The 27,229-nt window shown below is 36.4% G+C and overlaps 5 protein-coding genes across 10 annotated transcripts; 2 read left to right on the top strand and 3 right to left on the bottom strand.

Moving 5' to 3' along the window:
• Nucleotides 1–99: 99 nt before the first annotated feature.
• LOC140016640 (uncharacterized) lies at nt 100–4,696 on the bottom strand. 4 transcript variants are annotated; one of them, XM_072070210.1, is made up of 9 exons: nt 4,582–4,696; nt 3,375–3,727; nt 2,999–3,032; nt 2,434–2,655; nt 1,666–1,743; nt 1,327–1,392; nt 1,115–1,206; nt 941–988; nt 100–796 (listed from the first exon to the last, which is right to left on the bottom strand). In XM_072070210.1, exons 2-9 carry the CDS (start codon nt 3,695–3,697, stop codon nt 682–684), a joined length of 978 nt encoding a protein of 325 aa, XP_071926311.1. In that variant the 5' UTR covers nt 3,698–3,727; nt 4,582–4,696; the 3' UTR covers nt 100–681. The 4 variants fall into 4 exon arrangements, with proteins under 4 accessions (XP_071926311.1, XP_071926309.1, XP_071926310.1 ...); XM_072070208.1 differs by having other exon boundaries at nt 4,285–4,657; XM_072070209.1 differs by having other exon boundaries at nt 4,415–4,657.
• A 1,367-nt stretch (nt 4,697–6,063) lies between these two features.
• Nucleotides 6,064–10,029, bottom strand: LOC113717600 (CRS2-associated factor 2, chloroplastic). Its single transcript, XM_027242355.2, has 6 exons — nt 9,217–10,029; nt 8,634–8,761; nt 8,263–8,488; nt 7,697–7,824; nt 7,086–7,230; nt 6,064–6,526 (listed from the first exon to the last, which is right to left on the bottom strand). The coding sequence occupies exons 1-6, from the start codon at nt 9,890–9,892 to the stop codon at nt 6,138–6,140; spliced, it is 1,692 nt and encodes a 563-aa protein (XP_027098156.1). The 5' UTR covers nt 9,893–10,029; the 3' UTR covers nt 6,064–6,137.
• Nucleotides 10,030–12,138: 2,109 nt separating this feature from the next.
• LOC140016614 (axial regulator YABBY 4-like) lies at nt 12,139–13,088 on the top strand. Its single transcript, XM_072070179.1, has 5 exons — nt 12,139–12,248; nt 12,335–12,472; nt 12,551–12,683; nt 12,795–12,843; nt 12,938–13,088. The coding sequence occupies exons 1-5, from the start codon at nt 12,168–12,170 to the stop codon at nt 13,050–13,052; spliced, it is 516 nt and encodes a 171-aa protein (XP_071926280.1). The 5' UTR covers nt 12,139–12,167; the 3' UTR covers nt 13,053–13,088.
• Nucleotides 13,089–13,947: 859 nt separating this feature from the next.
• LOC140004102 (uncharacterized) lies at nt 13,948–15,457 on the bottom strand. 2 transcript variants are annotated; one of them, XM_072069863.1, is made up of 4 exons: nt 15,236–15,457; nt 14,880–14,985; nt 14,360–14,437; nt 13,948–14,223 (listed from the first exon to the last, which is right to left on the bottom strand). In XM_072069863.1, exons 1-4 carry the CDS (start codon nt 15,296–15,298, stop codon nt 14,150–14,152), a joined length of 321 nt encoding a protein of 106 aa, XP_071925964.1. In that variant the 5' UTR covers nt 15,299–15,457; the 3' UTR covers nt 13,948–14,149. The 2 variants fall into 2 exon arrangements, with proteins under 2 accessions (XP_071925964.1, XP_071925965.1); XM_072069864.1 differs by having other exon boundaries at nt 13,948–14,202; nt 15,236–15,456.
• A 6,736-nt stretch (nt 15,458–22,193) lies between these two features.
• Nucleotides 22,194–26,646, top strand: LOC113719408 (probable BOI-related E3 ubiquitin-protein ligase 3). 2 transcript variants are annotated; one of them, XM_027244618.2, is made up of 5 exons: nt 22,194–22,549; nt 22,645–22,701; nt 23,380–23,557; nt 24,850–25,211; nt 26,037–26,646. In XM_027244618.2, exons 3-5 carry the CDS (start codon nt 23,452–23,454, stop codon nt 26,571–26,573), a joined length of 1,005 nt encoding a protein of 334 aa, XP_027100419.1. In that variant the 5' UTR covers nt 22,194–22,549; nt 22,645–22,701; nt 23,380–23,451; the 3' UTR covers nt 26,574–26,646. The 2 variants fall into 2 exon arrangements, with proteins under 2 accessions (XP_027100419.1, XP_027100418.1); XM_027244617.2 differs by having other exon boundaries at nt 23,376–23,557.
• The last annotated feature ends 583 nt before the right edge of the window (nt 26,647–27,229 follow it).

The raw sequence follows: 27,229 nt of genomic DNA, 5'->3' as shown, positions 1-27,229 counted from the left end.
TGATATGATGATATTAGTAAATAACTAGCCCTTTCTTATTTATATTATAATATTAAAATGCACGGATCCAGTGAAAGAAAATGCAGGAAAATAAGGGTATGGCTGAATTGTTCATTTTCCCATTTAACATATTTGGATTTTTTAATACTAATTTCCACCTTAAAAAGTTAGGTGAAAATCCATCTGAGCATCATCCCATTCCATGACCGGTCGTCGTTGCTTTAATGGAAAGCGACCGGTTACACAAGTGGAAGGTTTAAAACACAAATGAACTTTGAAAGTATATAGCGTTTACAAAGTTTACATTTGCTTATTTCTCAACTCGGCAATTAATAATGTCCGATCTGACAAAACTAAACGGTCCCGCGGGGTAGTTTAAGCGGTCCGCTCCTCCTCTTTACGGTACGGTGATCTTCCGGACAATCAAAGTTCGAGTCCCGCTGTTAATGCATTCAGTGGATGGGGCCTCTCCATCTCATCCTAAGTGAGATTAGTCGGGTCCCGTAAGGATTGACCCGACACTCATTCCGTCAAGGAAAAAAAAAAGAAGACAAAACTAAACGGGAGACGATTTCCCATAAAAAAATTGGGTAAATATATCCACAAGCTTCCTTGTAAGAAGTGGATATCCTGTTAAAAGAATGACTGAGAGACCTGTTTGCTGGAAAGAAAGATTCGATCCTATCCCACCTCACGTTCCAGTGTTATTCTGGGACAGACAAGAGATTTCTTGATCCTGATTACAAGAGCAACGATGCCAAAACATGGGACTGTAAGCAGTCCAACGCCCAAATACCTGTACAATATTTGTTCACGACATTTGTTAACCGGTTTGAACAAACTATTAGCAGTAAAGGTGCCGCAAAAAGGCCAATCCTGCTAAGACGCTACCAGGTTCTAGCAACCGAAAGATCTTAATTACAAGAGGAAGGGAGCATACCAGGCGGGAGCATACGGGGAAGACAAATCCAGAAAAGGATATGGCCACCTGCCACATTGACATATATCGGTTGGATGCTCCTTAAAAATTTTACCATATGGCTTCTAGCCAGCCATAAAGAACAGGTGATGGAAGAGGAAGGAGCAGAAAATAAAATAAGATGAATTAACTTACTGCATAGAAACAAAGGCATGGATAATCCACTGGAAAATGACAAACATCGATGTCCACAAAATAAAATATGCCACTCGGAAGGAAGGGAAACGCTGAAGCCGAACAACCGTTTTTAGAGATTCTAGAATGAGATAGAAACCACCAAAGCAACTTGGAAGGATGAAGGAAAAAAAAAAAAAAAAAAAGGGGCTGGGAAGAAGCGTGAAGATTACCAGGCCATTCAAAGTCACATCACCAAAGAGGGCAACAGCATTGACAGAATGCATACAAACTTTAAACTGCAGTGGGCAAAAGCACATCTTTACCTTGCAATTCAAATAGTACAAAGGAAGTGAACTAAGCCCCGTCCCATGTCAAATACAAAAGAATTGTAGCAGTGCTAATTATTTACCAGGAAGCAATACTGTACATGAGGACCTAGAAAGTTATCGCGCCTACCATTTCATGGCAACAACAGCATAACCAAACATCTTAGAAACAACTTAGCTGGTTAAGAAATTTTCTATTAGTATTTGTTACTATATTTGTCTTTGGCAGAACCCCATACTCACAAAATTTAGTCTGTGCGCTTTTGGGAAGAGTATGAGCCAGAAAACGATGTCAGTCAGCACCACAGCACCTGCACAGGTCTACAAGCAAAAGTAAAGAGATCAGACAAGATTTCAGCATATTGCTGCAGGAACAAAGAACCAAATCACATGAGTCACAGTACATAACGAAAAGAAAGAGGCGACGACGCAGTGGAATTAAGATAACAGGCCAAATTTTGGATGATGATCAGAGGCCTACTATCCTGCAGTTTACTAGCACGCTTTATCATGTCTGTCTAGAGGTCCAAAATCTGAATGTGATCATGCATCTTTATCCTTCAAGTCCTACTATAAGATTTCATTACTATGTTGGACTCTTCAAATATCCGGGTACTACCACATCAAGTTCAATGTTGAATATGGGAAACTGGTTTTCAGAAGTAGATTTTATCACACTCCAGGTAACATAAGTGAAGAATTTTGTCCAAACTATGCAGTCCATCAAATATAACTTTAATACATTTCCCTAAATTAAAACTTGGTACGCTAACACAATAAACTTATGTCCAATCTGAATGTCTATGCTCCTGAAGCTGAGGAGAAACATTGAAGACGTAAAAACTGAAAATAAGCAATTTCTAGACGAAGAAGTAAACTGGTAGATTTTACCCTCACCTCAAACCAAAAAGAAAATGCAGGAAAACCGGCCGTGAGTGCAAAAGAATATGTAATACTTGGCAAAAAACAAGTTCAGAGTACACTGCCAAGATTGAAACTGAAGAAACTTGCCTGGAAAAGTATTTGGAAGGCATAACCCCCTGCACCAGCAGTTTTACGAGCACAAGGCTCTCCATGTGAATTGGAGTTTCTTGGACTGCAGTGTGCATTTCTATCCTCTCCAAGTGAAGGGGCCACGTAAGTTCCTTTCTCTGCATCTGAATGAACAAAATCAGCTCCGGAAATTTCATTGTGACAATGGAGACATCCATGTAGCGAGAAGTAAGATGCTGCCTACAGTATCAAGCAAACAAGCATCAGGAGGAAGATTTACTGTAAAACCGAAATTAAAAAAAAAAAAAAAATCTTGATATCCACATTCATTTGCGCGTTAGACTGCAATCGTATCCTATGTGAAGGACAGAAGAATAATTCATTCTTTGTTCTAGTTCTTATTCTTGGCTTGTATCCTTTTCTTTACACATCCAACATATTCGAACACATAGTATCAGAAGTTAGTGTCGCCTTTTAGGTAATTCAGGTAAACTACATTGGGAAGGGGATACAACAATTGGCACATAATCTTAAAATCAGCAATATACCAGAATGGCATAGATGGAAAAGCTCTGTAACGTACCCCAAAGTATATGATAACCGTAGTAAATGTCCACCTGCCAGCACCAAAAGCATTAAAAACCTTGGACAGCAGATGAAAGATATTCAACAGTGTAGATAACCAATTAACATGTCTTGTGCACCCTATTTGCAGCCAAAGGGGCTTTTAAGGAAAAAAGTTTTGAAAACCAGGAAGAATCACTTCTCTAGAAGACATTATAGGACACAGTGGAAAAACGTTTAAACAGTTAATGGAAATCGGTCTTGGAATGCATTTGAAGAGTAGTGCACAGGCACAAAAGTAGCAAATTCCAAGGACATTCAGCAAACAGAAATAGCTGGCAAACTCGACATGATTGACTTCTCCAATTGTTTAAAAGCATGGAAACACATCGTACTGGGTGTAAAAGTAAAATATGCGGGCACCATGGAGAACAACATCTCCAATGAGAATTCCTAATAGCATGCTGAAGGCAATGACTCTGTATGCCAGCAACCAAGCAGGATGTATTCTTTTGGAAGAGGTCCTCCAAGCTTCATCTTTGTACAAAACTCCAACCTTTTTCTTCTGAAAGTCTCTTTGCTTGCCTTTTGACTTAGTAAAACCTTCAAACCTCCATATTAAAATTGCTGCACCTACCATAGCTGCTAATATCCATATTGCACACAGCAAGAACCTCCAGTTCAGCCAATAACTCGGTGCGGTCGTATCAGTCGTCATAACTGGTTGCCAAAGTGTGATGTGAATATCCTGGTAAGAAGTTCGTTATGGTCTCTAATTATTCAAAATCTCGATTAAATTTTTTCCAACACTAAAAGTTTCATGAAAAAGCAACATAGTTATTTAATTAAAGAACAGCCCTCATGCATGGAGAAGCACAAGAACCATCTTGTCTACATCCTCTACTACATGTTTTAAACTCCTTTTACACCTACGGATAAAACAACTAACTTAATCAAGGCAGCAGAACTTAAGAGAATAGTTTCAAATTTCAACTTAATAATTTATGGAGAAGAACAAAAAAAGGAATTATATAGGACATAAGAACATTATGACCAAGAAAAGCTTGGGAATGCAAATAGTCGATGTCAGGATGAAATTTAGCTACAGCAGAACATCTTCATCTTCTAGCATACTCTGAATTGATAAGAAAAACTAACCATGACAAAACTCCAAAAAGCTTTTCCCAGTATACATAACTAGTTTGAGCATATGTTAAAATGAGCTTGCACGATATAACTCGAAAAATTTGAGACCATAAGGGGTGATAGAGAGCAAAATTGGACAAAAAAGGAAGATTCTTCTACCTTGAGTTTGTTGAATGAATGAACTAATGCAACATTCTAGGAGAAGATTTTGTCGGTTCTTTTGATTATTATTATTGGATTGATTGATAACAAGGACAAAAGGGGAGCCCAAAAAAGAGAAGAAGAATACGTCGGAGTACAAAATCTGAATCTTCCCGCAAATTGAATGACCCCCAGTTGGGTTGGGTTTGGCGGGCCTAGGAAAGATTTGGTTTCATACGCTGATGGGTCCTTGGATGGAACCAGCTGAAAGAAAGAAAGCAAAAACCAGAGCGAAGAAGGGATGTCTTGTCGTACCGAGCTGAGTTTCGGAGAAAGTTCTGAATGGCAATGCAATGCAATGGCCACCCGGCGCAGCGCGCAGTCGTAATACGTGTCCGCGTTAGTTATGAGACGTTAAAGTAGGAGTCTATTACGATCAGAACTACTGCTCTTCTACCGTTCTACGTTACCATCAAATCTATCTGGCAGCCTCCCATGATCCGATTTCTCAACCAATAAACTAATCACGTTAACAGCCGTGTTTGGATCCTTCAGTTTTTTAAATATCATAAAAATTTTTAAAAAATACTTTAAAAAACACTCTAAAAAGTAATTTAAATTTTTTAATGTTTAAAAAATATCCCAAAATATATTTTAAAAACTCTACTACTCTTAAATATTCCAAAATATTTTCTAAAAATATCTCAAAATATACTCTAAAAACTCTGCTATAGTAAAATTTTTTAAAAATATCCCCAAAAACAGCTAATCCAAAAATAGCTAGTAGATTGCGTTTGGAATTGTGTGTATTTGTTTGGACGATAGATTATTTATCAAACTTTATTTGTTTGCGTTATCAATATATTTTTCAATTATTTTTTTATCAAATGTATGTCGCATTAAAAAAGTACTATAATGTTTCTTTCAAAACATTATTCCAAATAATCCATATCCAAACACATTTGCATCCTAATCTAATTTTAATTTTCATGGTGGACCAACAAACAAATGTAATTTAGTTAAAAGTAGCAGATTTTTGAATTTTGTGCTTGACAGCTGAGGAGGATAGGACGGGTGGTAAGAGGTGAAAAAATATCTAGGTAAAAGATCAATTTGCACTTGTTCTTGGTAAATCATCAATTTACAATTTTTAATTGATTAAAGGTATTGATTTTGAACAACCAAATTTTCATTTTAATATTCTCATTTGTTTTTTGTATTTAAATTATAGGTTTTTTAAATAGTAAAAAATAAATGAAATCCATACTTTGCCAAAAATAGCTTTTGCTGGTTGCCTGGTTCTCGTAATTTATTCGTATAATCATTTTTCATAATCAGGTTTTGCAAAATATGAAGCGAACAAGAACATCGCTTTTGTAATCTCAAACGGTGCAAACGAAATTTTAGTTTGAGGAAAGCTGCCACTCAATGAGTTGCAATTATGGACAAAATAACCTGTTTTTGCAACTTCGGAAACGTTAGAAGTGTATGTACTGTGATGTGATTTTGATCATAGGGCTTCAATTAGCTTCTACACAACGGGTAGACGAATGAAGGCGCGAGCTTCCGAGGCCTTAAATGTCACGATTTATCCGGCGACGTGGGCTGGGCTACAATTTTAGGTTAGCTTCGTGAGGGTACCACACTACACTGTAAAGGCGTGGCTTGGTCGCTCGCTCTCCGGATCACGCCTTCCACCAGCCATGCGCATTGGGCATGACTCGTAAGCAAGCATTCTGGACTCTTGATCTGTACAAGTACAACCTCAGATTATCTCTACGCACACGAGACTTGAGATGATGAATTAGCATGGACGTGAGATTTTATAAATAATTTATTACTTTCTACGATATACAACATGGGGGGAATCTTCAAAAGTATTCGTCAGGGTCGCTGAAATTCTCTGTAATTGCATCAATGGGTAATGATCCTAATGGAACTGACGATTCTATTGCTTCAAATGAGTCGTCAAAACTGTCTGGACCCGTCTCATCTTCACCGTCGGCTTCATCCTCTGTATCACCATCTGGATCAATAGCAACTCCATTAGTCGCGATCAAGGCTGGATATGAGTGCTCTTTCACCTGTGAAATACTCGCAAATTCCTCTACTTTCTCCAAAAGCTCATCCGGACCAAGCTCAATCTCATCTAGCAATAATGCCTTGCCCGATCCAATTGCCTTTTGCCACAAGGACATCATTTTAGGGCTTGAGTTCACCATTTTACCATCGGACTTGTGAAGATCAGAACTTCCAGAATCTAGAAGACAAGCGTCAAGGATGTAAGATACGAGACCGCAGAAATATGGTCCTCCATTAATCATTAGAAGAATTGAAATCCAACACACAGTTCAATGCTTCATGTGGGAAATTTAGCAAGATTGGTACTTTCAGTGGTCAGAGTAAGGCGCTAGGATAATTTCATTTCCCGATATTTAACTCTCAGTGTCATCACTAAACCTTCAATCTGATCCGTACAGATTTTTCTAACGAAAATGCACAGAAATGTTAATAGCAGTGTGCACAGAATGAAGAACGTGAAATGAAAACCAAACAGATTAACATTTCCAAAGCAAGTTCGGTTCTTTAATCATGTCAAAAAGTATCCTCCACTGCCTTCAATATGATTTTACTAGTTAAGGTCTCAAAAAGACTGAAAGTCAATCTTTATCTTTTTCTCTTATTTTATCCTTCCATTTTCTTTTTCCCAAACACACACTTTCTTACAAAGAAATCAAGCTACATTAATTTATTTGCCCTGTCTAAGAATAAATTTAAAAAATAAAAATTGATGCAGAAGCAACGCCCATAACTCTTACCTGAAGAAGTCATGCTATTTGCTATACCATGGAAAGCAGATCTAAGACCTGAAGCATCATTTCTGTACATTGATTTCCAGTCTTTCCCCCTCCACATCAATATCTGTTCATCCTCAAAGGATAACAGGATGCTGGGAACCAATTCCTGTATTTGGAAGGGATAGAAATTTTAGTGATGTCGTAAGAGAGGAGCTGAATTTTAAAAAGGATATCATGTAGGATAAACAAGATTTCTTTGTACTGACAAGCAAAATATTTCTTTCAACTGATAAGCAAAAGACTCCACATAGGACGGATGCTGCGTATATAATAGCAGTACTACAATTCTTACATCAATTCACAGCTGAAGGTATTTGATAGGGTATCTTGTGCAAAGATAATTTCAAAGAGGCAGATATATATGTGGCCACTGAATTTCCAGGTGGCAGGTTGCTTTTTAACAGTTTTAGGCTAAATGGACCATATACATGCAATTTCTCAAAAGAGAGAGAGAGAGAGAGAGAGAGAGTGGTTCAATGTGAATTACAACACTTCCCAGCAGCCACCTATCAGACTTTATCTTCCTCTTCTGTTAAGGGAGGAAAATCACATTGGCCAGAACACATATATACCTTCAATTTAGCACCAATCTTCTTGTAATCACTTGCATGCATACCCTTGCAGTCAATCTTCACTAATTCACATCCTTCAAAAGCATGTCTGACATCCCTCACCAGGGAAACATACACCCCATTTTTTGCTGCAATTCCAACCAAACAACTATAAGAAGAAAGAATCAAATGACATCAATCTGAGACTATCAAAACCTCTATTCAGAAAGATGTAGGATTGGGGAAGCAAACTAATGGATGACAGACCACCATGAGAGGAGGAATATCTAAATCAGGCTGAATTTTGAGTGATGATTTGATGATGTACATCGGGAATATCAAGGAGGACTAAGGTTAGGATGGCCAGGAAAAACATAAAGCATACATCCTTAACTCCAAATGAGTAGCCAATATGAACAACCGTCTAAATTTTAGCTAAAACAATGCTTCATGAAATCCATTGCAATTCAATTTAAGCACCATCCAAATATCCACTTTCACACTCCAAGCCACTAACATCATGCAGTAATAAAGATGTAGAACAATTAACAATGAAAATGATTAAGCAGATCTACGAAATATTTTACCTAATTTACATATTGGGAGTAAATTTTTCCCCTTCATTCGCAATTTATCAGCTTCTTCTTTTGTCAAACCTTCTGGTGCTTCTTGTATGAGTTTTGGGTAAACAGGTGTGGCTGGTTTCCATAGCATCACTGGGTATTGAGGACGGGTACTGTGGTTATAGTGTCTGCCACTGAAAATGTAGACCACACCACCGACACGGTGTATGATTCTTCCACCAGTTTTCTCCTGGTAGCAATTTGGGGAACATTAACTACATAACTATATTAAATGTATCTAGAGTATTTACTAGACAGGTAACTTAGTTCATCAACTAAACATCCAAATGTCTAATGTAGATGCATGTACTTCAACGGCATGGTAGATGGAGAACCTCGAGACAACGGCACACATTGTCCATGTCAACAGTTGGAACACCTAAACACCGAACTTTACAAACAGGTCCCCTTCTCCAATGTGTATGTATCAACTCCAACATGTTATGCGTGAGGCCGTCCCGACCTACATAATTTGGTATGAATCAAAATTTAGTCTTGAGGACTTTACAACCCCAATCACCAGGGGAAAAATTAAAAAGCACTTTACGTGATAATACGAAAGTCAAACTTGCAAATCATCATATAGACTCATAAAACAGCACAAACGCCACAAGACAATCTAGTATTCAGGCTTTTCGTGTGTACGTACTATGTCAAGTCAGGAAGGAAACTGTGCTTAGTCTATCAAGATTCAAAGCTTATGCATTAGAGCTTCAGAGTACTATTTCAGCCAAAAAATGCTGAACTTCGAAGTTTGAAACTTATCAGCACCTACAAGACATTATTGCCCGATTCAAAAAGTGGTGTTCGACTATCTCAATCAACAATGCAGCTATATTAAGATGGTTGTTAGACTATATTAATCGCCAATAAATTTCAAATAAACCAAAAAAAAAAGAAAGAAAAAAGGGAGCCTACCTAAATTAACCTGTCTGTTGCTGGAAATGCAAGGCTTCAAAAGCTCTCTAATTTCGTCCCTCGTCAATGGCTTTCCCAAAACCTCTTCTCTAGGCCTGACTTTGTATTTCCCCAGCTCATAAGCCTTCAACATCTCATAATGCTTAGCTACATTATCATCATTTCTTCTCACTCGTCCATCCGATGGCTCAACAAGCTTAATATTCCTCTTGGCCTTCTTCAATGGGGCTTTCCCAGTCCAAGGTCGCGCCATGGTGGGCGGGGCAAAAGGCAAAAAAGGCGGCTCTCGAATTGCTAAAGGCTGAGCCTTTGGGGTCTCAGAGTAACTGAATTGGAACTCAAATGGAGCTCCAGGAAGACGATAAGATACACCATTTTCGCCGACAATGACGGAGCGGTCGCCGTCGGCGGAGATGACTTGGCCATGCTTGATGGGCTTGTAGTACTTGGTGTTCCTGTGAGGGGTCTTGAAAGTTGGGCTCTTTTGGTCGGGTTTAGGGGAAGGTTTTTGGTGGGTTTTGGAGTTTCTGGATTTTAATGGAGGTGGGTATTTGGGAATCGGGATGGGAGGCTGTGGTGGCGGTGGGGATTGATTAGGGCGTGACGCTGGTGGCGCGCTGGTTGGTAAGTTTGAAAAGAGGTTGTGGCTGCCTGCTAATGTAGTCAGAATTGCCATGGTAAATTATATACAAACACATATGTATAAGGAGGCGAGCGGAGGAGGTGAACAGAAGAAGCTTTTGTTCTGATTTTGCTGCACAGGAGGAGAAGGAGAGGATAGAAATTTGCAGAGATTTTTTTGATAGTGGTGCTTCAAAACGACATCGTGTATGGAGCATATAAATATATAACGATAAAAGAACAAATTAAAAAAATTAGAAAATGAGAGGGCAATTAAAGGCGTGTGCTTTCCCAACGTCAATCTTTACGACGTTTGGGAGGAGGGAGACATAGGCGTAGTAATATCTTCGCTTTTAGGCATTGTTTGGAGTTTGGACTGAAGGAATGCAAGCCAAGGGAATGGAAAGGAGGAAAACACAAGGATTGTGTTTCAATTAATGTTTGGTCAAGGAAAATGAAACGACAGAAGGGAATCATATTTTCGCTTGTTTGAATTTGGGTTTTTCGTTAAAAAGTGGCAGAGCTTGTCTTTAATCAATACATGATCACATTATTTCTTCTCCAATCTCAAAGTATACCCCAAAAAAAAAAAAAATTTATCGTTTCCCTTCTTTGCTTGGCACATCAAATCTAAACAACATATATAAAATATACTTTCCTTCCACTTGATCGCTCCTACTTTCTTTCCCACGTATTTAGTGTCCTTTCCCTTCGATGGAATTAGTGCCTTGACCTTGTCTTTTTCTAAAATTTTATTGCAAAACAAACAATTTATAGAAAAAAAGCTAATTTTGTTGACTCAAGGTGGGATAATTTTCCTTTTTTCTTGTCTTGAAAGTTTTGCCTTATAAATATCAAAAAAGTAATATAATATATTATGACAATGTCATAATCACTAATTTCGTTGATTGATGGTCTCTTAACCATAAATTTCATATTTTTTTGCCAAAAGATCATCTATGAATTAGGATGTCAAGGATATGGTCAAATGCAAATTCTTTGTTGCACTTAATATAGGCAAAGTTGCCATAATAGCAATTTACTGGATAAGAAGTTAAATATAGTGAACATTAAAAACTAAGCCAATATGATCCAAGTAATACAAGATTATGGTTTGAAACTAAATTTGAAGAGATGAAGTAACTAAAATAGTTTTAGAGGGGAGAGAAGGACTTTAAGCAGAAATATTCAATGTTTAATAGGGTATATCGGGAGGCATCTGCAAATTTAGAACAATGGCGGTAAATTAACCAAACTACTCAATTCGACTTTGTGAACAATTCAATCAAAAGCTCGACTTGAACTTCAGCGATTTTGAGTCGAATTCGACCTATTTAACAAGATAATCGAGTCGAATTTGAGTAGCAAAAATCAAAATTTGAATACTCGTTGAGCCTTATATTGAATTCGATTGAGCTCGATTAAGTTTGATTTGGTTGAGTTCGACTTCGAACTCAAGTAAGGTAAAACAAACTCGAGCTTGAACTCAAACTCAACTTTAAAGAGATCGACAAGATTGAACTCTAACCCTAAAATTTTTACTTATAGATTCAATAGCAGCTCTATTCAAAATTCTTTGTTCAATTAGAGTCATGTGCATACACGTGACCTTATCAGGAACGTGAGTGGAGGGCACTTGGAGACCTAATTAATGGTGCGAATGCGAGAGAAAAGGATGGCAAATTAAAGTTAACACCAACGAAGAGCACAGAATGTAGAGCGAAGTTCTTATCGTAGTCAATTATATTTACCGTATCTGAAGAAAGACAAAAATATAAGATTCCTTTTTCCTTTTTCACCTGGTGTTCTATAACTCTCCATGCCCCACGACTCTGGTAAAAATTAACTGCAGTCCGCACTTTCGTTTTCAAGTCTGAAGGAAGTTGAACAAGGACAAAGGTGTGGAAAGGCCTTGGTTTTCCTTTCCAGTCCAATGGCCCTTTGTTTATTACCACAATAAGACTGATAATTCATGATGTTATGGTAATCAAAACAATAGATTGCTTTAATATGGCTAAGGAACGGCCAAAATTGGTCAATTTTAATGGTACATGTTTAAACATTTCTTTTCTTTTTAGCATAAACACAATTAAACATGGAAGAAAAACAGTCATTTGTGCATGGTATTGCCACTAGCTAGATAGCTGTTTCTTTCCTATATAAATTTACCCTGATGACAGTGAAGAAAACTTTTTTCTTGTTCATTCTGCTCCTTTGTCATTTGCTCGTTACATTCAGCCAGAAGCCTCCACTTCTTCCCCACCCCCCCCCCCCAAAAAAAAGGGTCCCAAAAAACAGGATAGAAAAACGAAGCTCATCAGACAAGATCCATGTCAACTCTCAACCATCTGCTCGATTTGCAAGGACAAATTTGTTACGTTCAATGTGGCTATTGCACCACCATTTTACTGGTATGCTCAATAGTTAATACATGGAGCCTGTAACTGACACCAATTTCTGTTCAATAAACGTTGTTTGGTACAAAAAATGACTGCAGGTGAATGTACCATATAGCAGCTTATCAGCCGTGGTAACAGTAAGATGTGGCCACTGTACTAGCCTTCTTTCAGTAAACATGACGAGAGCCTCATTTCTCCCTCTCCATCTCTTCGCTCCATTCGATCAATCTGATCAGGTATTGAAAGTTTCCATACAAAAATCATTCTTTCAATGTCGTTCAACTCATGCTTCTAGCTAGTCCAATTTTGTGCAGTCAACAACACAAGTTTGCCCCCAGGAAACAGATGTTAATGCTGATGATCATAAAGGTTTAGACATGCAGATTCCATCTCACGTTGTCTCATCTCCCGATGAGGAAGAGGGGGAAACCCAAGCAATCAACAAGCGTACGTTAATCAACTGAAATTGTTTGGCTTCGAATCTTTCAACCCAAGATTAATCTGTTTATATGTATATGATCAGCATTATTTTGATTACATTTGACATGTTTTCAACAGCCCCAGAGAAAAGACAACGTGCTCCATCAGCCTACAATCGCTTCATTGGGTAAGATTCTTTTAAATGAACTGTAAAATTAGGCACGCAAGGGAATCAGTTGGATCAAGAATTTGGCGTTTTATGTTGACACGTACAATTTCAGGGAAGAGATACAGAGACTGAAGGCAATAAATCCAACCATGACTCACAAGCAAGCTTTTAGTAGGGCAGCTAAAAGTGTAAGTTATTTTTACAACTTCGTTCCAGGAAAGGTCTAGTTAGCTTTTTTTTTTTTTTTTTTTTTTTTTTAACATTCAACTGAATAATTTCCATGTTTCCGCCATGCCCAGTGGGCTCATCTTCCACTTGGTCACTGCATTGCTAGTTTCTTCTACATTTTTCAGTTCATGCAATTAAGTTTTTTTAATACCTTAATCAACATAAATTACCGTCAAGATTCAACAAGGCTACTAAAAAAAAAAAAAAAAGAGTGGCGCTTTGATTGAGCTTGTTGAAAAAGGAAATTGTTTACCATGATTATCAATCTGGACTTGACTACAGGAAATACGCACGTGATGGGTTATTTTCATGGCATTGATTATTTTTGGATTTTAAATTGGATTCCTGTGTCTACGAAGATGGTGAATTTATGATCATATAACCATAAATGTCCTAAATCGGAACATGTATAACTGGCCAAGATGCTTGAGGTAATTTATCGTACACAAGTTGCTTCATTGATTTGTTTTGCATTAAACTTCCAGGTTTCAAAACTACACCATGAAAGCTATTGTTTCTCGGGAAAGAAGCCCTCGATGCATCTTATTCGGGCAAATAACAGTTGTTTGGAAGAGGACATTAATATTTCTTGAAGTATTATTCAAGAGGCAAAATCATCTCTTGTTAGTTGGTCTTTCTTGCAGCATCGCATTTGCTATTCAAGTGAATCATGAGAATAAGGGTTTTTTTACCTTGAACCGTAGAGGTTGAAATTAACCTCTTAAATGATCATGTAATGGTTCTGCTTTATAAATATTGTCCATCCATCAGAAAGGTGATCTATCACCCTGTCAAATCTAGCATATATAGTACTTTTGGCATTGTTGCATTTGTTTAACACATGTAAACGAAATTCACTCAGAATTTATCTAAAATTCCGGAGAGACAGAGAGATTAAGAAAATATGCTGTCTTATATATAAACTGATAGTAAGCAACAAGGAAATGATTTGACTATTAGCTAGACAATAAGAGCCCTAGCTGTATACTTTTGGGGCGGCGAAAACGGTCAAACTGATGACCCATAGATGCATAGTATCATGTAGTCATAGATATTGAATTATCTCTTTTATAAATTTCTTCAAGCGATCATCTATTTACTTCCATAGTTTCCTTCTTCCAAACCTCGGAATCTTGTGAACACCTCCATCTGAGAAACGTACTATACGAACTGAGATCATTTGATCAAGGGATAAGTACAAGGTGCCGTAAGTTTTTATAACATACTATGAACATGAATAATTCGAGCGTAATTAATTTGAGCTGTTCGATCGAAGAAATTTACATTATACGAGTTTGAAGCTTACTTATCAAGGGTCTTGGAGATATGGCATATAAATATGCTCGAAAGAATTCCTTGTTCTCCTTCATTAGTTCTCTCCACACTGCAAAGCACATCCCAGTTTCCTTTAACATCCATGAGTATATAGAAACACATCCAAATAAGTTGCAATAAATGGACGTATATACGGTAAATTAATGCTATTTGTGTATGTGGCCAAGTAGCTGACTAAGATGATGCTTAGATTCACAAAGCGCTAAAATTTGACATCAGAAAGCAGAAAGTGCTGACTTAGGCATGTAACCTATAACACTGAGGCGTGAAAAGGGTAAGAAAGCCATGTGTAGGTCAGCAGAAAATGGAATGATCATCTCGTCATCCAGTTTTGGGGGAAAAGAGAGAGAGAGAATGCAAGCCAAGGATGAAAAATTGCATCATGCAGATATGAAGGTGCTAAGGAAGCCATGCAACACTAGTAATGCATCCGATCCTGTACCATCCCCCTGCATGCTAAGAAGAGATTGAGAGACGAGAAAAAGAAACACCTGTTAGGGTTATCTGGGGCTGAATTCTTGCATGCTTAGCTAGCGCCTTAATGCATTGATCCCGGTCCATGTGAAGCATCAAACACCTCTCTATTAGGCTATGAACCTGCAAAATTAGATGTTTCGTAAGATGATCCATTTAGTTTCATGTAATTACAAACTGGCAAATGAAGATTCAGCCTTTAGTCACTTTTTTTTTTAACTGTTTATTTTGGGTTAGTGGGATCCCGTCCTGTCACTTTGAAACTTAAACAAACGCAAAATGATTTTTTTGGTCGTTTCATGGGTGCACCCGCATGCGTCAATAGAGTGTGAATTTATGCCAGTAAAGAAGATGATCAATTTATCAAACATACCATTCTAATATAGCTGTGCGGGTGGCAATGCAAACAGGGAGAAGCATGATGGTGAGGATTCATTCCCCTTCAAGTACTTGGAAATAGACAAAACAAAACACAGTGGATTGACTAGTGCTCCATAAAAGAGGGAATGACTTAAAAGAAGAAAACTGCGAGGGGTAGTAGATATTTGTTGAGAAGAATAAAACTCGTACATAACGACCTGGAAAAAAGACGAAAGGAAGAAATTGTAGTGAGTTAATTAAATAGGAGGGAGAAATTGTTATCCACAGATATCCAAGTGAAGGGCCAAAAAAGCACAAGAAATCCAAACAGGAGATTCACCTCATCTTTAAGAGATAAGAGAAGTGTATTGCTTCGAAGTGCGTTGAGGTTTTCGGAAGTTCTGAAGATGAGTTTTGATGACGACTTTGCCTTCGTGGCCGAGCTAAGGCCTTAGGGGCTAGACCCATTTGAGACATCATACGCCCTTTGCTGCCCCAAATTTGGTCCCACGTAATTGAATTGCCATGAATATGCGAACCGGTCCACATTGTACAGAATGGCCTCTAGTTGGTTCATGAATTAATAATCATAATCAAGAAAAGCAGCCTAATTTTTTTTTCAACAGCCTGAATCAGACTTTTGTTGTTTTATAAATCTAATCCCAGAATTAACCTCAAAAGCCGGCAGAAAAGCAGCCTAATAAGCCTTCTACTTGCTGCCCATTTTCTCGGAGCAGCAGCCGGCAACGCCGAATCATCGAGCAAATTACATCTGAATCGTTTCTTTGAATATGGACTTGATTTTACATTGGATGATTGATATGACTGGATTTGAACGGAACATAATTGATGATTGATATAATTGGGTTAACTATTTATACTCATTTAAATAAATTGATCAAAATGATTCAAGTCATTTATACCCAATTAATAAAGAGTAAATCTTATATACGCTGACAGTGCATACATTATCACCGTTGGATCCATAATACATGTGTAAAAATTGAATTTCAAATTCAAATGTTACATAGTTGTTATTGGATTTCAAATTCAAATTTTACATAGTTGTTATTCATCCAACGCTGATAGTGTATATACACTATCAGTGTAAGAAAGATTAATTCTTTAAGATTTGGGTATATATATACTCAATGATCCATTTGTGGCTCATTTAAAAAAAAAATTTTTTGTCATGTTATTTGACAAGAAATAATGACATTTTATTACTATTAGATTAGTAGAAAATTCAAATTTATCTGCTTAACATCTACTAAAAATTGAGTTTAAATGTATAATTATTTTTAAATGGATGTAAATGGGTGAATTGAATCAACCAATTTTTCACCAATTAAATGGATTTAATTGGGTACCCATTTAGATTCATTTAAAATTCATTACATACCCAATTTGACTTATTAGTAGATGAGTTTGGGCAATTCAACATAAATGAGTTGTGTGATTAATTGGCACCGCTAAATTCAATTGACGATTAGAGCACTAATTGTTGAGTTCCTTATCCAAGTTTTATCACGAACAATCTTTTAAGAGACATGCTGATCAGTGAAAGTACAAGGAAGTAATTTACAAGAGGCCGTTTGGATGTATAATTATTTAGAATTTTTTTTTTCGTATTATGTCTTTTAATCATCTTCTTATTCTCTCACATATATTATATCATGCAAAGTGTCAAGATACTATTAAAAAAATGGATTAATTTTTATATACTGTTAGTGCAAAAATTTTTTTTTTTTTATATAAACAAGTTTAGATCAATGCCATGTCATTATTGTTCAAATTTTAAATTCACTTTTTATCCATGTGTCATATATCTATACCTAATTATGTAAAACAATCTTTACGAAACTGTATTTAACATTAATCCTTAAAAAATTTACGAATAATCATCATTTCAAATGTTGCTGCGACCTTGGCTATCTTAATTGACACTTATAACAGCTGTCAGATTGAGAAACTAGACTCGTCCACTTTTCAATGGGGAATACGGTGCAAATTACTACCAAATTGCTCTAGCAGAATCCCGCAACCTAAATAAAGAACGAACAAAACTAAAAGCCAATCGCCGCCCCCACGCCTCGGAAATGGAAACAATAAGAGTATAAGGTCAAGGCTGATGGATGCGACCGGTAGCCGGTAGGCGTGTTGCGGAAAGAGTCAATTTGACTTGTGCCAGCTCGTTCAGATTCGTCGCCTGGAGCGGTGATTACACGGGATCTTAATTCTCAAGTTTTTTGATTAGCCGCTGGATTAGAAAGTAATTAATATTACAATTATTTAGTTTTTCATTTCAAAAACCAAAAAGTGGCCATGAGGAACAATCAAATTGGAACACTGCCATTTTCATTTGATTCATGAATTTGACGTTAAAAATTTGTTTGGATAGTGTATTATTTGAAATAATTACTGTAGCACTTTTTGTGATATGATGTATGTGAGATAAAAAGGTGATTGGGAATATAAAAAGGTAGGTTGGGAAATGTGTTTGTGATGCAAACGAAATATTATTTAGAATAATTTTGGTATCCAAACATTAAAATTAGGTTATCTAAATCTAACTCCTTCTTCTTTTTTTTTTTTTTGTCTTGGGGGATGTTCTTGCATCCTCGGAATGAAGTATATTATTAATTTTATTTCTACTTAATTATGAGGTCAATATTACCTTCATATTTCTGATTTCTATTATTATCCAATTTCAACATTAAAGAATCATTTACAGCCAATGACCACTACACATTCACGAGTCACCACCGCTAAAAAAATATAAACATGAAGTTAAACTGCCCATAAATTTTTATGCGGAAAGGCACTAATACTCCTTGTCTTAGTTAGTAGCCAAAAAATACGTAAATATTTTTTGTATCAAAGTTAATTAACATGATTTTAGCATTAAACATGTCTTCTTTTATCACAGACACTTATCCGCCTTTTCTGATAAAAACACACTTATCCGTCTAAGTGCATTGGTGAGGTGTTAATAATATATAATCCTCACGTTAAGAAAATAGAAATACAGTAATAGTCCATATTACCACAAGATAATCACAAATTAGCACTAGCATCCATTTTGGCTCAAATTAGATTTTCTTTCTTCTTTTTGTGTTTGGGCCAACTCGAACAAAATATAACAGAATAAACTATTCTTCCCTGACCCAAAAAAAATTAAAAAAAAATATATATATATATATATATATATATATATATATATGTAAATTGCCCAACGCTCCCCATCAATTACTCTACCTTATTTGTGTAACCAACTAAATCAATCAAATTGGGTAGGTTGAAATGTTATTTGTCTTCAACTGCCGCATTATTGTCAGATTGTTTTCATATATCCATTGAATTGATATTTCACACTTGGAACATTTATTTTCGCAGGAATGCACAAAAATAGTCGCACCGGTGGTCCGCGTATTAGCCAACCACTTTCGGGTATAACGGGGTCAATACTTCGTCGTTTGCTCACCCGCCAAAGTTTACCCGCCAACTGCAAAGCTGGTGCAGGAGAACGTGGACCCCGCATCTTCCCGCACCCACTTTGGGCTACCCTTTTTCTGACTTTGTGCTCCGTTTCTTGCCTTATTGTGTTGGGTTAACGGGTCCGTTCCATATTTGATATTTCCCCCTCCCAAATTTCGTGCCCAAATTACCCTTGACCCAAGCAAGTTCAGCAAGACGTTTGAACATGGAAAGGATGCTTATGGTCACCAATTTTTTGGCATATTGCAAAAAGTTACTCATAAAATAGAAAACTATCCTCCAAACCCAAAAAAAAAAAAAAAAAAAAACTCATATACACTAATAATGTATATCAAATCAAGATTAGATACATAATACATACGTATAATTTGAATTTCAAATTCAAATTCAAATTAATTATTATGTTTCCAATACAGTGATAATATGCACATTATTCGTGTGTAATAAATTAATAAAAAAATTAAAAAGAAAATTCCTAGTTAGTAGTTTTGGAATGAGCTTGTTGCACTTTGGCGTGCCTAAAATGTTCTCCGCACAAGGATGGAGAAATTTGGATAAGCAATAACTAGATGTGGTGCTATCATATGCTCATTCTTTACGAATAGAATATGAATCAATGTGGAGAACTAGCGCAAAGTCAAAGTAAACAAAATTGTTGGGAAGATTTATCTAAGTCTAATTTTGGAAGTCCAACGACACGACCAGTTTACTCCTTGATAATGAAGGTTGCACTTTCTCCACTAGAATTTTGGGAGATGCAAATGTAGTTTTGGACCCCGATATTTAGTCTGCGTGTCAAATTGGTCCTGAATATTTCAATCAAAATAAATGTAGTCTCCAAAGTTTATGATATTAGGCATATTTAGAACAATTGACAAAAATTCAGTATTAACTAACCGTCAAAATCTAAATGCCATCAGTCAACAATTTAGGCTTTGTATTTTAGGCCCCTAATATTTGGAAATTAAATCATTATAGCCTCATAAAATCTAAATAGCACCATCGAGACTTTTAGAATGAAGCGAATGGGTAATAAGAATTCCAATTAAACTTCGTTTTCTTTTTTTTTTTTTATTCCATTGCTTTTTTCATTCCATTATTTTCTCATATACTTCTTCTTTTTTGCATAATTAGTCTAAAATTTGATATAATATATGTAATTATTATTAAATAATTAGCTGATAATAATTTCTATCATTTCTTTTACCTTTTAGTGATAATCAAACGATTTACTTAAATCATTTTAGGATGTGAAATATATATATTATAAGTAAATTAAGTTGATACTTTTTTTTTTTTTACTTTTGTATTCATTGGGTTGTCAATTGAATTTGAAATGAAGTTTATATTTTATAAGATTATTAGAATTACTCATAAATATCAAGGTGCATGAATACCAAACTAAATATTGAAACTTTAGATTTTAATAGTTAGGAAGACAACAAGAAACAAAAAGAAGTGTTTTGAAAAGTTCCTAAAAGCACTTCATATCGGTACTCACCTTGATTATGTTTTATAATCACAACTTCTAACTACAGCAAATTTGAGGCCTATGTCCACAAGTCATGCAAAGAGTTTGTGTAGTAGTCATGATAATAAACTTTTACATTAAAACTAGAATTTCCCTTTTATATTTGAGTAAATTTATTTTGTATATTACTTGCATATTGTCATCTAATCATAACTTATTGAACAAGAAGACACTCCTTGGGGTTAATATAATGATTTATATAAACTGTTTTCATGAAATTTTTGTAGGAATTTAGGAACACATTTTTAATAGATTTAATTCAACTGACATTTTATTTTATCTTAAAACTCCTAATTATGACTACTTGAGATTCAAGGGACCATATTGATCGAAAGTTCAAACACTAGGGACTAAAAATGTAAAGTCAAAACTTTTGACTAACACTAAATTTAGTTTTGACTGATAGTTGTTACGACTTTCCGTTAATTGTTCTAAATTTGCCCAAAATTAGAAATTGTGGGAACTAAATTTGTTTTGACTGAAACTTTAGAAACTCGTTTAGCACACAAGCCAAATATTAAGGATCAAATTTGCAATTATCTCTTTAAGTGCAGCAATCGATATGCTTATTCAAAAGTTATGCATGCACCGCACCATTCACAAAGCAGGAGTGATTAGTGCCGTGTGCGGCATTCCTTTCACACAAATTATGGTAATGAAGGTCTATAATACGTCGTCAATTTACGGACGGTCGTCGCTTCTACATTTCAACCTTTATGGCAGTGCCATCATGCAGCGGGAGAAACCTACTAACTACTCATTTAAGCAAATCTCTTGTTTAGAAATCAAGAACCCCAGCGAGAGTTGAAATACAACTTAGGTGACGAATAAAGAAGGCATGTCAAGAAAAATCATTTCATTTTCCATTTTTAAACCAAAATTGACAAAGATTTTCAGCATCAAAATCCCACCGAAAGCTGGAAATTTGTCAATCCGAATACTTGTCTAAGGACTACGCCCATATTTCTAGATGGAAATACGTTCCACCACCGTGCAAATGTTATGGTCATGACTTGTGGGTCTTTAATGCGCATCCGATTCTTTCTTGAAATTAATTAGGTTGTGATTGGAAGCATAACTCAACTCATGGTTGTTGATTATGATAATCAAAATTCCATCATTTGGCGCAAGTAGGACACCCTCTACCTACTAGTAGTACATTATTTGAATTGCAAATTAGGCTCTCACACTTCTAATTTTTCTTTCTTTCTTTCTGAAGAATCAAGTGTTGACAGCTTAAATACACGTCTCCCGAGTCCCAAGTCCCAACAATTTCATTTCCTAGTCAACCTTTTCACCAAAAAAGAAAACCAATACAAACAAAAAAAGTGATGCAGCAGCAAGGGACAGTATAGTCCTATTATTGAATTGCAAAATTTCGGACCATACCATATCTTGGTAGAGGTGGTGGTGGGAAAAACCGGAGGGGTAGATTGGAATGACAATTAATAATAGCAGCAACAGCAGGGTGCTGAGTCAGGCTGAGGGAGGGGAAGATAATGAATAATGAGAGAGGGAGAGAGAATGAATGAATATGCATCCAAAAGAAGGGGAAAAAAAAAAGAAAAAGGGATTGCTAACTACCAGAAAAAAAAAGAAAAGAACAAAATCTACCAGGAAAATGAAGAAAGTTTTATCAATTTTTAGGGGAGCATCATTTTAATTTTTACCTCTCAATAATGATAGAGATTTATATTTTAAATTATTTATTTCATAATTTAATGACGAATCTAATCGAAGGCATGATAATTAAAATGGCCGGTAGAATATTAATAATAATAAAAAAAATATATAGAAGAATAGGAGAATGAATAATAGAAGAAGTAGATGAGCAGTCAGTGACAGCAAGCGTTAGCGTGATTCCGGAAAATTTAATTCGGTGAATGCGTGCATAGAAAATTTATCATATATGCCCCGCCAGTGCCTGCCTCCTCAGCTCTTGGGCCCGCTCCACAGCGCTCCCCGCCCGCCCCCCCCCCCCCTCTCCCTCCCCCTCCCCCTCCCCCTCCGTTTCTTTTCTTCTTCTTCTTCTTCATATTCCTGTTCGTCCTCACATTTCCCGTAAATAATTACTAGTATTTATTTATCATCCATTTTCTTTTTCATGTATATTCCTGATCCCATCTATTTCTCCATCTCTTCTTTCTCCAATAAATGATAAAACCATTCTGATTCCATTCCCCCATCCGTTACTCTCATCCTTTTCTCTTCATCTCCGCTCTCCCTTTCCTCATTTATTTTACAGCATATATTTCTCTAGTTCCAGAACCGCCCTTTTCTCTGTGGTTTTGTCTTGGGGTATGCTCCTTCTGATTATTGCATTGCTTTTTTTTTTTTCCAAGTGGGTTCTTTTTTATTTTTCATTTTCTGAATGTGGTGATTGGATTCTGCAGGATTGATTTTGAGTGGGATTGAATTTCTTGTTGGCTCTCCCTAAAGGTGACTTCCAGGTAGTTTTTTTTTGAAAGAACCCTCCTCTATTTAATCTGCGGGAAGTAGCCAAAACAGATAATGAATAGATCTTTTAACCACTGCGGAGCTTTGTTATATTTCTTTCTTAATATTTCTGAAGATCAACGTTTTCCGTTTCCTATCCATTTTCTGTTGAAAAAGTTGTGATTTGATTATAATAAATTGGCCTTTTGTTTTCGTGATTTTATCTGAAGAAAGGATTTGCTACAAATGAACCATTTTGTTGTCTTGTAGTGTTTAAATTAGTTTCGGTTCCGTTTTGTATATTTTATTGTACTAGTATATTGTATGATGACTGGAAAAAAGCGGCTGTGGAGAGAACCTTAAAAGGGAAAAAAAAAAGAGAGAAAAGATCTTTAACTGCTGAGTTTGTTGCATGCATATGATCTAGATGTAAATGTAGCGATGCCATGGGGAATTCCAGGTTTTGCCATTTTTTAAGCTCATCTGATGAGATGGGTGATGTGCTTATATAGAAAATGGGGCACTGACAATGGCAGTTTTCTCGGGAATTTGATTTGTTGCCTGACTTTTTGCTCTATAAATTTGTTGTTGTGGAAAATGTGCTGCCAGAGAAGTTTAATCAGCATTCTATTTGCTGCAACTTAATCAGCATTCTGTATAGCATTAGTTATTTTTTCTTTTTCTGCAGGTAGATTATTGCTGGTCATCATAAATTTTGTTTATTCGAAAGAGCATCCTGGTGAATTACTTGTTGGTCCTAAAAAATGTTTGAAGAAAATAATGGTAACTCATCGCTACCAGTTTTTATTGATGAGAGTCGTGTTCAGTTCCCTGCTACTGCAGCAAATCAGCTACAGCTATTTGGAAACTGTGAGTTTCTATTTATGTGACTGGCAAAGTATGACAGTTTGTGCAGTTTGCCTACTCTTTTGACTGCAAAATGATTTGATGCCATGTTGATTTTTTACCTGGGTTTACATGCTTTTAGTAATTCCCTGGTAACCCCCCCCCCCGGGGGGGAGGGGGTGGCGTGTTGATGGACTTTTATAAATTTAGTTGTTTGTTGTTGTTGACTTTGTTTATTCAATTGTTTCTATGTGGAGTATATAATGGATGTAGACAGTATCTCAAACTTCTGAGCTTTCACTTGCATGTGGCTTGTTGAAGTTAGCATGATATTTGCCTTAAGATACTCTTCTTCTTTTTTTTTTTTTTCAATTTTCTTGTAGCCAGTGAGTAAATTAGATATTTTTTGTGTATTGGTGGTTTGATGTATTTAATGTCCTCTAGAAAAAACACAACTATTGTTTTTTTTTCTTGCTACTTTGGTTCTTAATGTCTATATAAATCCTCAATATCTCTGTGCAAAGTTGTAATTAGCCTTTTTCAGTTTGTGCAAAACTGTTATTTTTTGGATCTTGTCTGTGAAGTTAATGGTGGTGTTGTCTCACTGTCAGTCCTGGACTTCTTTTTTTTTTTTTTTTTTTTAAATTTGTCTTTAGTAATTAGATGAGCCATCTTCATCAATGTGAAGCATGTTTCTGTGAAGAAATACTGCCACATATAGCATGTCTGGTAGTTTATTTAGGCATTGGCAAGAACTGGTTCGCTAATAATTGCCTTGTAACCGATATTCATAAGCATTAATTAGACAAGTTGACTTACCAACTAATTATTGAATTTGGTAAATCATCAAAGTAAATGGTCTTTGATGGCTTCTACTTCTGCATAGCTTGCCAGTATTCCCATATTAGTTACTATCATGTAGTAGACTTAGTTGTAAGTGAAAAAGAAGCCAATAACATATTAATCGTCTTGGAGAACTTTCTTGGAATATCAAGGCGGGGTACACCAAAGCTATTCCAGTTAGATACTAAAATTTGTTTATAGGAGAAGAAAATGTAGGTTACTGCATATCTGATCATGGATAAGAGTTCTCTTTTGGATACCTTGTGCTCAAGAATCTTATTAACTATGACCTATGACAACAAGGAGAGTTTGAAAATTCCCTCTTCCATGTAGCTCTATTAGTGTTTCAATAGTTGTTTTGTGCTACATATCTTCTTGTAAGTATAGTTGTTGATCACCTTCTATAACGCTTTGGTCTTATGACTCTTAAATAAATTCTGACGAGCATTTTACATTTTGTCTTTGTGTGACAGTGTCCTATGGATTTAATGCTGATCCAGTAAATTATTTTGGAAATGAGCATAATGCTACCCTTCTTCGGCCTAATAAACGAAGCCGGGAAGCAGAAGCAATTGCAAGTCAGCAGAAGCTTCACATTTCTTTGAATAACAACATTTATCATGATGAAGTGGATCGAAAGGCACGCATTCCTAACCAGAATCCTGTATCAACTGGTTTAAGGTTATCATATGACGATGAAGAACGTAATTCTTCTGTAACCTCAGCAAGTGGAAGTATGACAGCAGCATCATCAATTATCTGGTCAGCTGGTGACAGTATCAGAACGGAACTTGACCGGCAGAAAGAAGAACTTGATCAGTATATTAAAGCTCAGGTATTATTGGACTCCTCCTCTGCACAGGCCACTGTCTGTTTCAGTTAATGAAATAGGTTAAAATGCTTAGGCTTTTGCTATTCCCCTATGCTGGATAGTTTAATGACCTTATATTCTCGCTTTTACATTGAATTTCTCAGCATCATTGTTTGGCTACTCGGTCTACATTTCACTTTTCTTACATTTTGGTTTTTTAAATTTTGATGAACTCCACCACTTTCAACTGAAACTTTACTTGATCCAGTCCTAGTTTTGTTGCCAGCATGTGTTGTTTCTGTTTGATCATTCTGTCCAGAATGTGGAATCATCTTGGTGAATTACATATGGATTCTGAAACTTTTATCATATCTAGTTTTGACAGGGGCAGAGAGGGATAGCTATTATTGGAGACAAAATTTAGTTGATCCATATTTTGAGCATCCCAGGTTGTAGTAAGTGAAGAACCATAAATGACCATGGCAGTTTGTGAAGTGCCTCTCTCTTTTGTTTGTTTTTCTTTGTTGGAGAGGAATAGTATTTCCATTTTAATTCAACAATTTGATCAGGTTCCTGGTAAAGTTTTTACCCGATTAATTATCAAAGACGCAATATGCACTCATTTGTGGCCCATGTGGAAAAACCTGATGATGGATTTGGGAGGAAAAGTTTGTTTAAGACGCCGAGTGTTTCTTTACTTTGTTGTGTGTTAATTTTTATCATGCTAGCATGATGCCTTAAAAATATCATTAGCCCTCGTTAACTTGTTTATTCATTTGGATTCTTTACTCTCTTGCATTCAGTATATGTGGATGTATTATTTACGCATGCTTTTTTCTTTTTGTACAGGAGGAATATCTTGCCAAAGGAGTAAGGGACATGAAGAAGAGACACATGGCTTCCTTTTTAAGTGCTATAGAGAAAGGTGTCAGCAAGAAGTTACAAGAGAAAGATATCGAGTTAGAGAACATCAATCGCAAGAACAGGGAACTCGCTGAGAGAATGAAACAAGTCGCGACTGAAGCTCAACAATGGTGCTATAGGGCTAAGTACAATGAGTCAGTCGTCAATATCTTGAAAGCCAACCTTCAACAAGCCCTGCAAGGCGCTGCTGACCAAGGGAAAGAAGGGTTTGGTGACAGTGACAATGACGATGCAGCCTCTTGCATAGATCCAAACTACCACCTCAGTGTTCCCGGTGGGTCTGGAAAGTCCACTGCAGCGAAAGGGAAGATGATTTGCAGGACATGCAAAGCGAAGGAGGTGTCTGTTCTATTGATGCCTTGTAGACACCTCTGCTTATGTAAAGATTGTGAAGGATTAGTTAATGTTTGTCCTGTATGTCAACTGATTACAACTGCTAGTGTCCAGGTGTACCTGTCTTGAAAATATCCAATAAAAGACCTTAACAGCGAGAAACCATGCGGTGTCATCGTGGGAGCTGTGATAGAGTTTGGTATTTCCAGTGGATACTTTCATGAAGATTATGCCAATTTTGGCCTCTTTTTAACTTTCCAATGCACACACTTGAATAGTGGAAAATTATCTACCAACGCTGCCCCGCTCATGATGCAGTTTGGCATATAAAAGTGTGTACCTATTTTGGCCTTGAATTTCGTGTCGAAATTCTTGAACTTTCTCAAACTCCTTTTTACCCAAAACTATATAAAATAAAGAGCAATAAACTATCAAGTGTTCTATGGATGAGCATCCATTGTTGTGGGATCAAAGGATTTCCATCTGACACTGATCCCGTCCGGTTGAGTCTCATCATGAAACGGGGCAGATTTGGGAAATGGTTACTAACCATTTCCCGTCCAATTGAGTCTCATCCTTTTGTTTTGCTTGGTTCATATGCTGTTGTTCCTTTGTAAGCAGCCTCTTTCTCAGCCTGATGCAAGATAAATCAATGTTAATGAGAATTCCTGTCTCATGTGCTATTCTTGCCTTTGAATTTCACACGAGGGACTGACGACCGAGGAGCAGGAAAGTTTGAAAGAAAAACTTTTACCGTTTAATTTAATTGAAGGATTAAATTTCAG

Source organism: Coffea arabica, chromosome 11c (genome assembly GCF_036785885.1).
Source record: "Coffea arabica cultivar ET-39 chromosome 11c, Coffea Arabica ET-39 HiFi, whole genome shotgun sequence".
In the NCBI taxonomy this organism is placed as follows: Eukaryota; Viridiplantae; Streptophyta; class Magnoliopsida; order Gentianales; family Rubiaceae; genus Coffea; species Coffea arabica.
The sequence above is the reverse complement of the archived record's forward strand: the minus strand, read 5'-3'. Positions and strand labels throughout refer to the sequence as shown.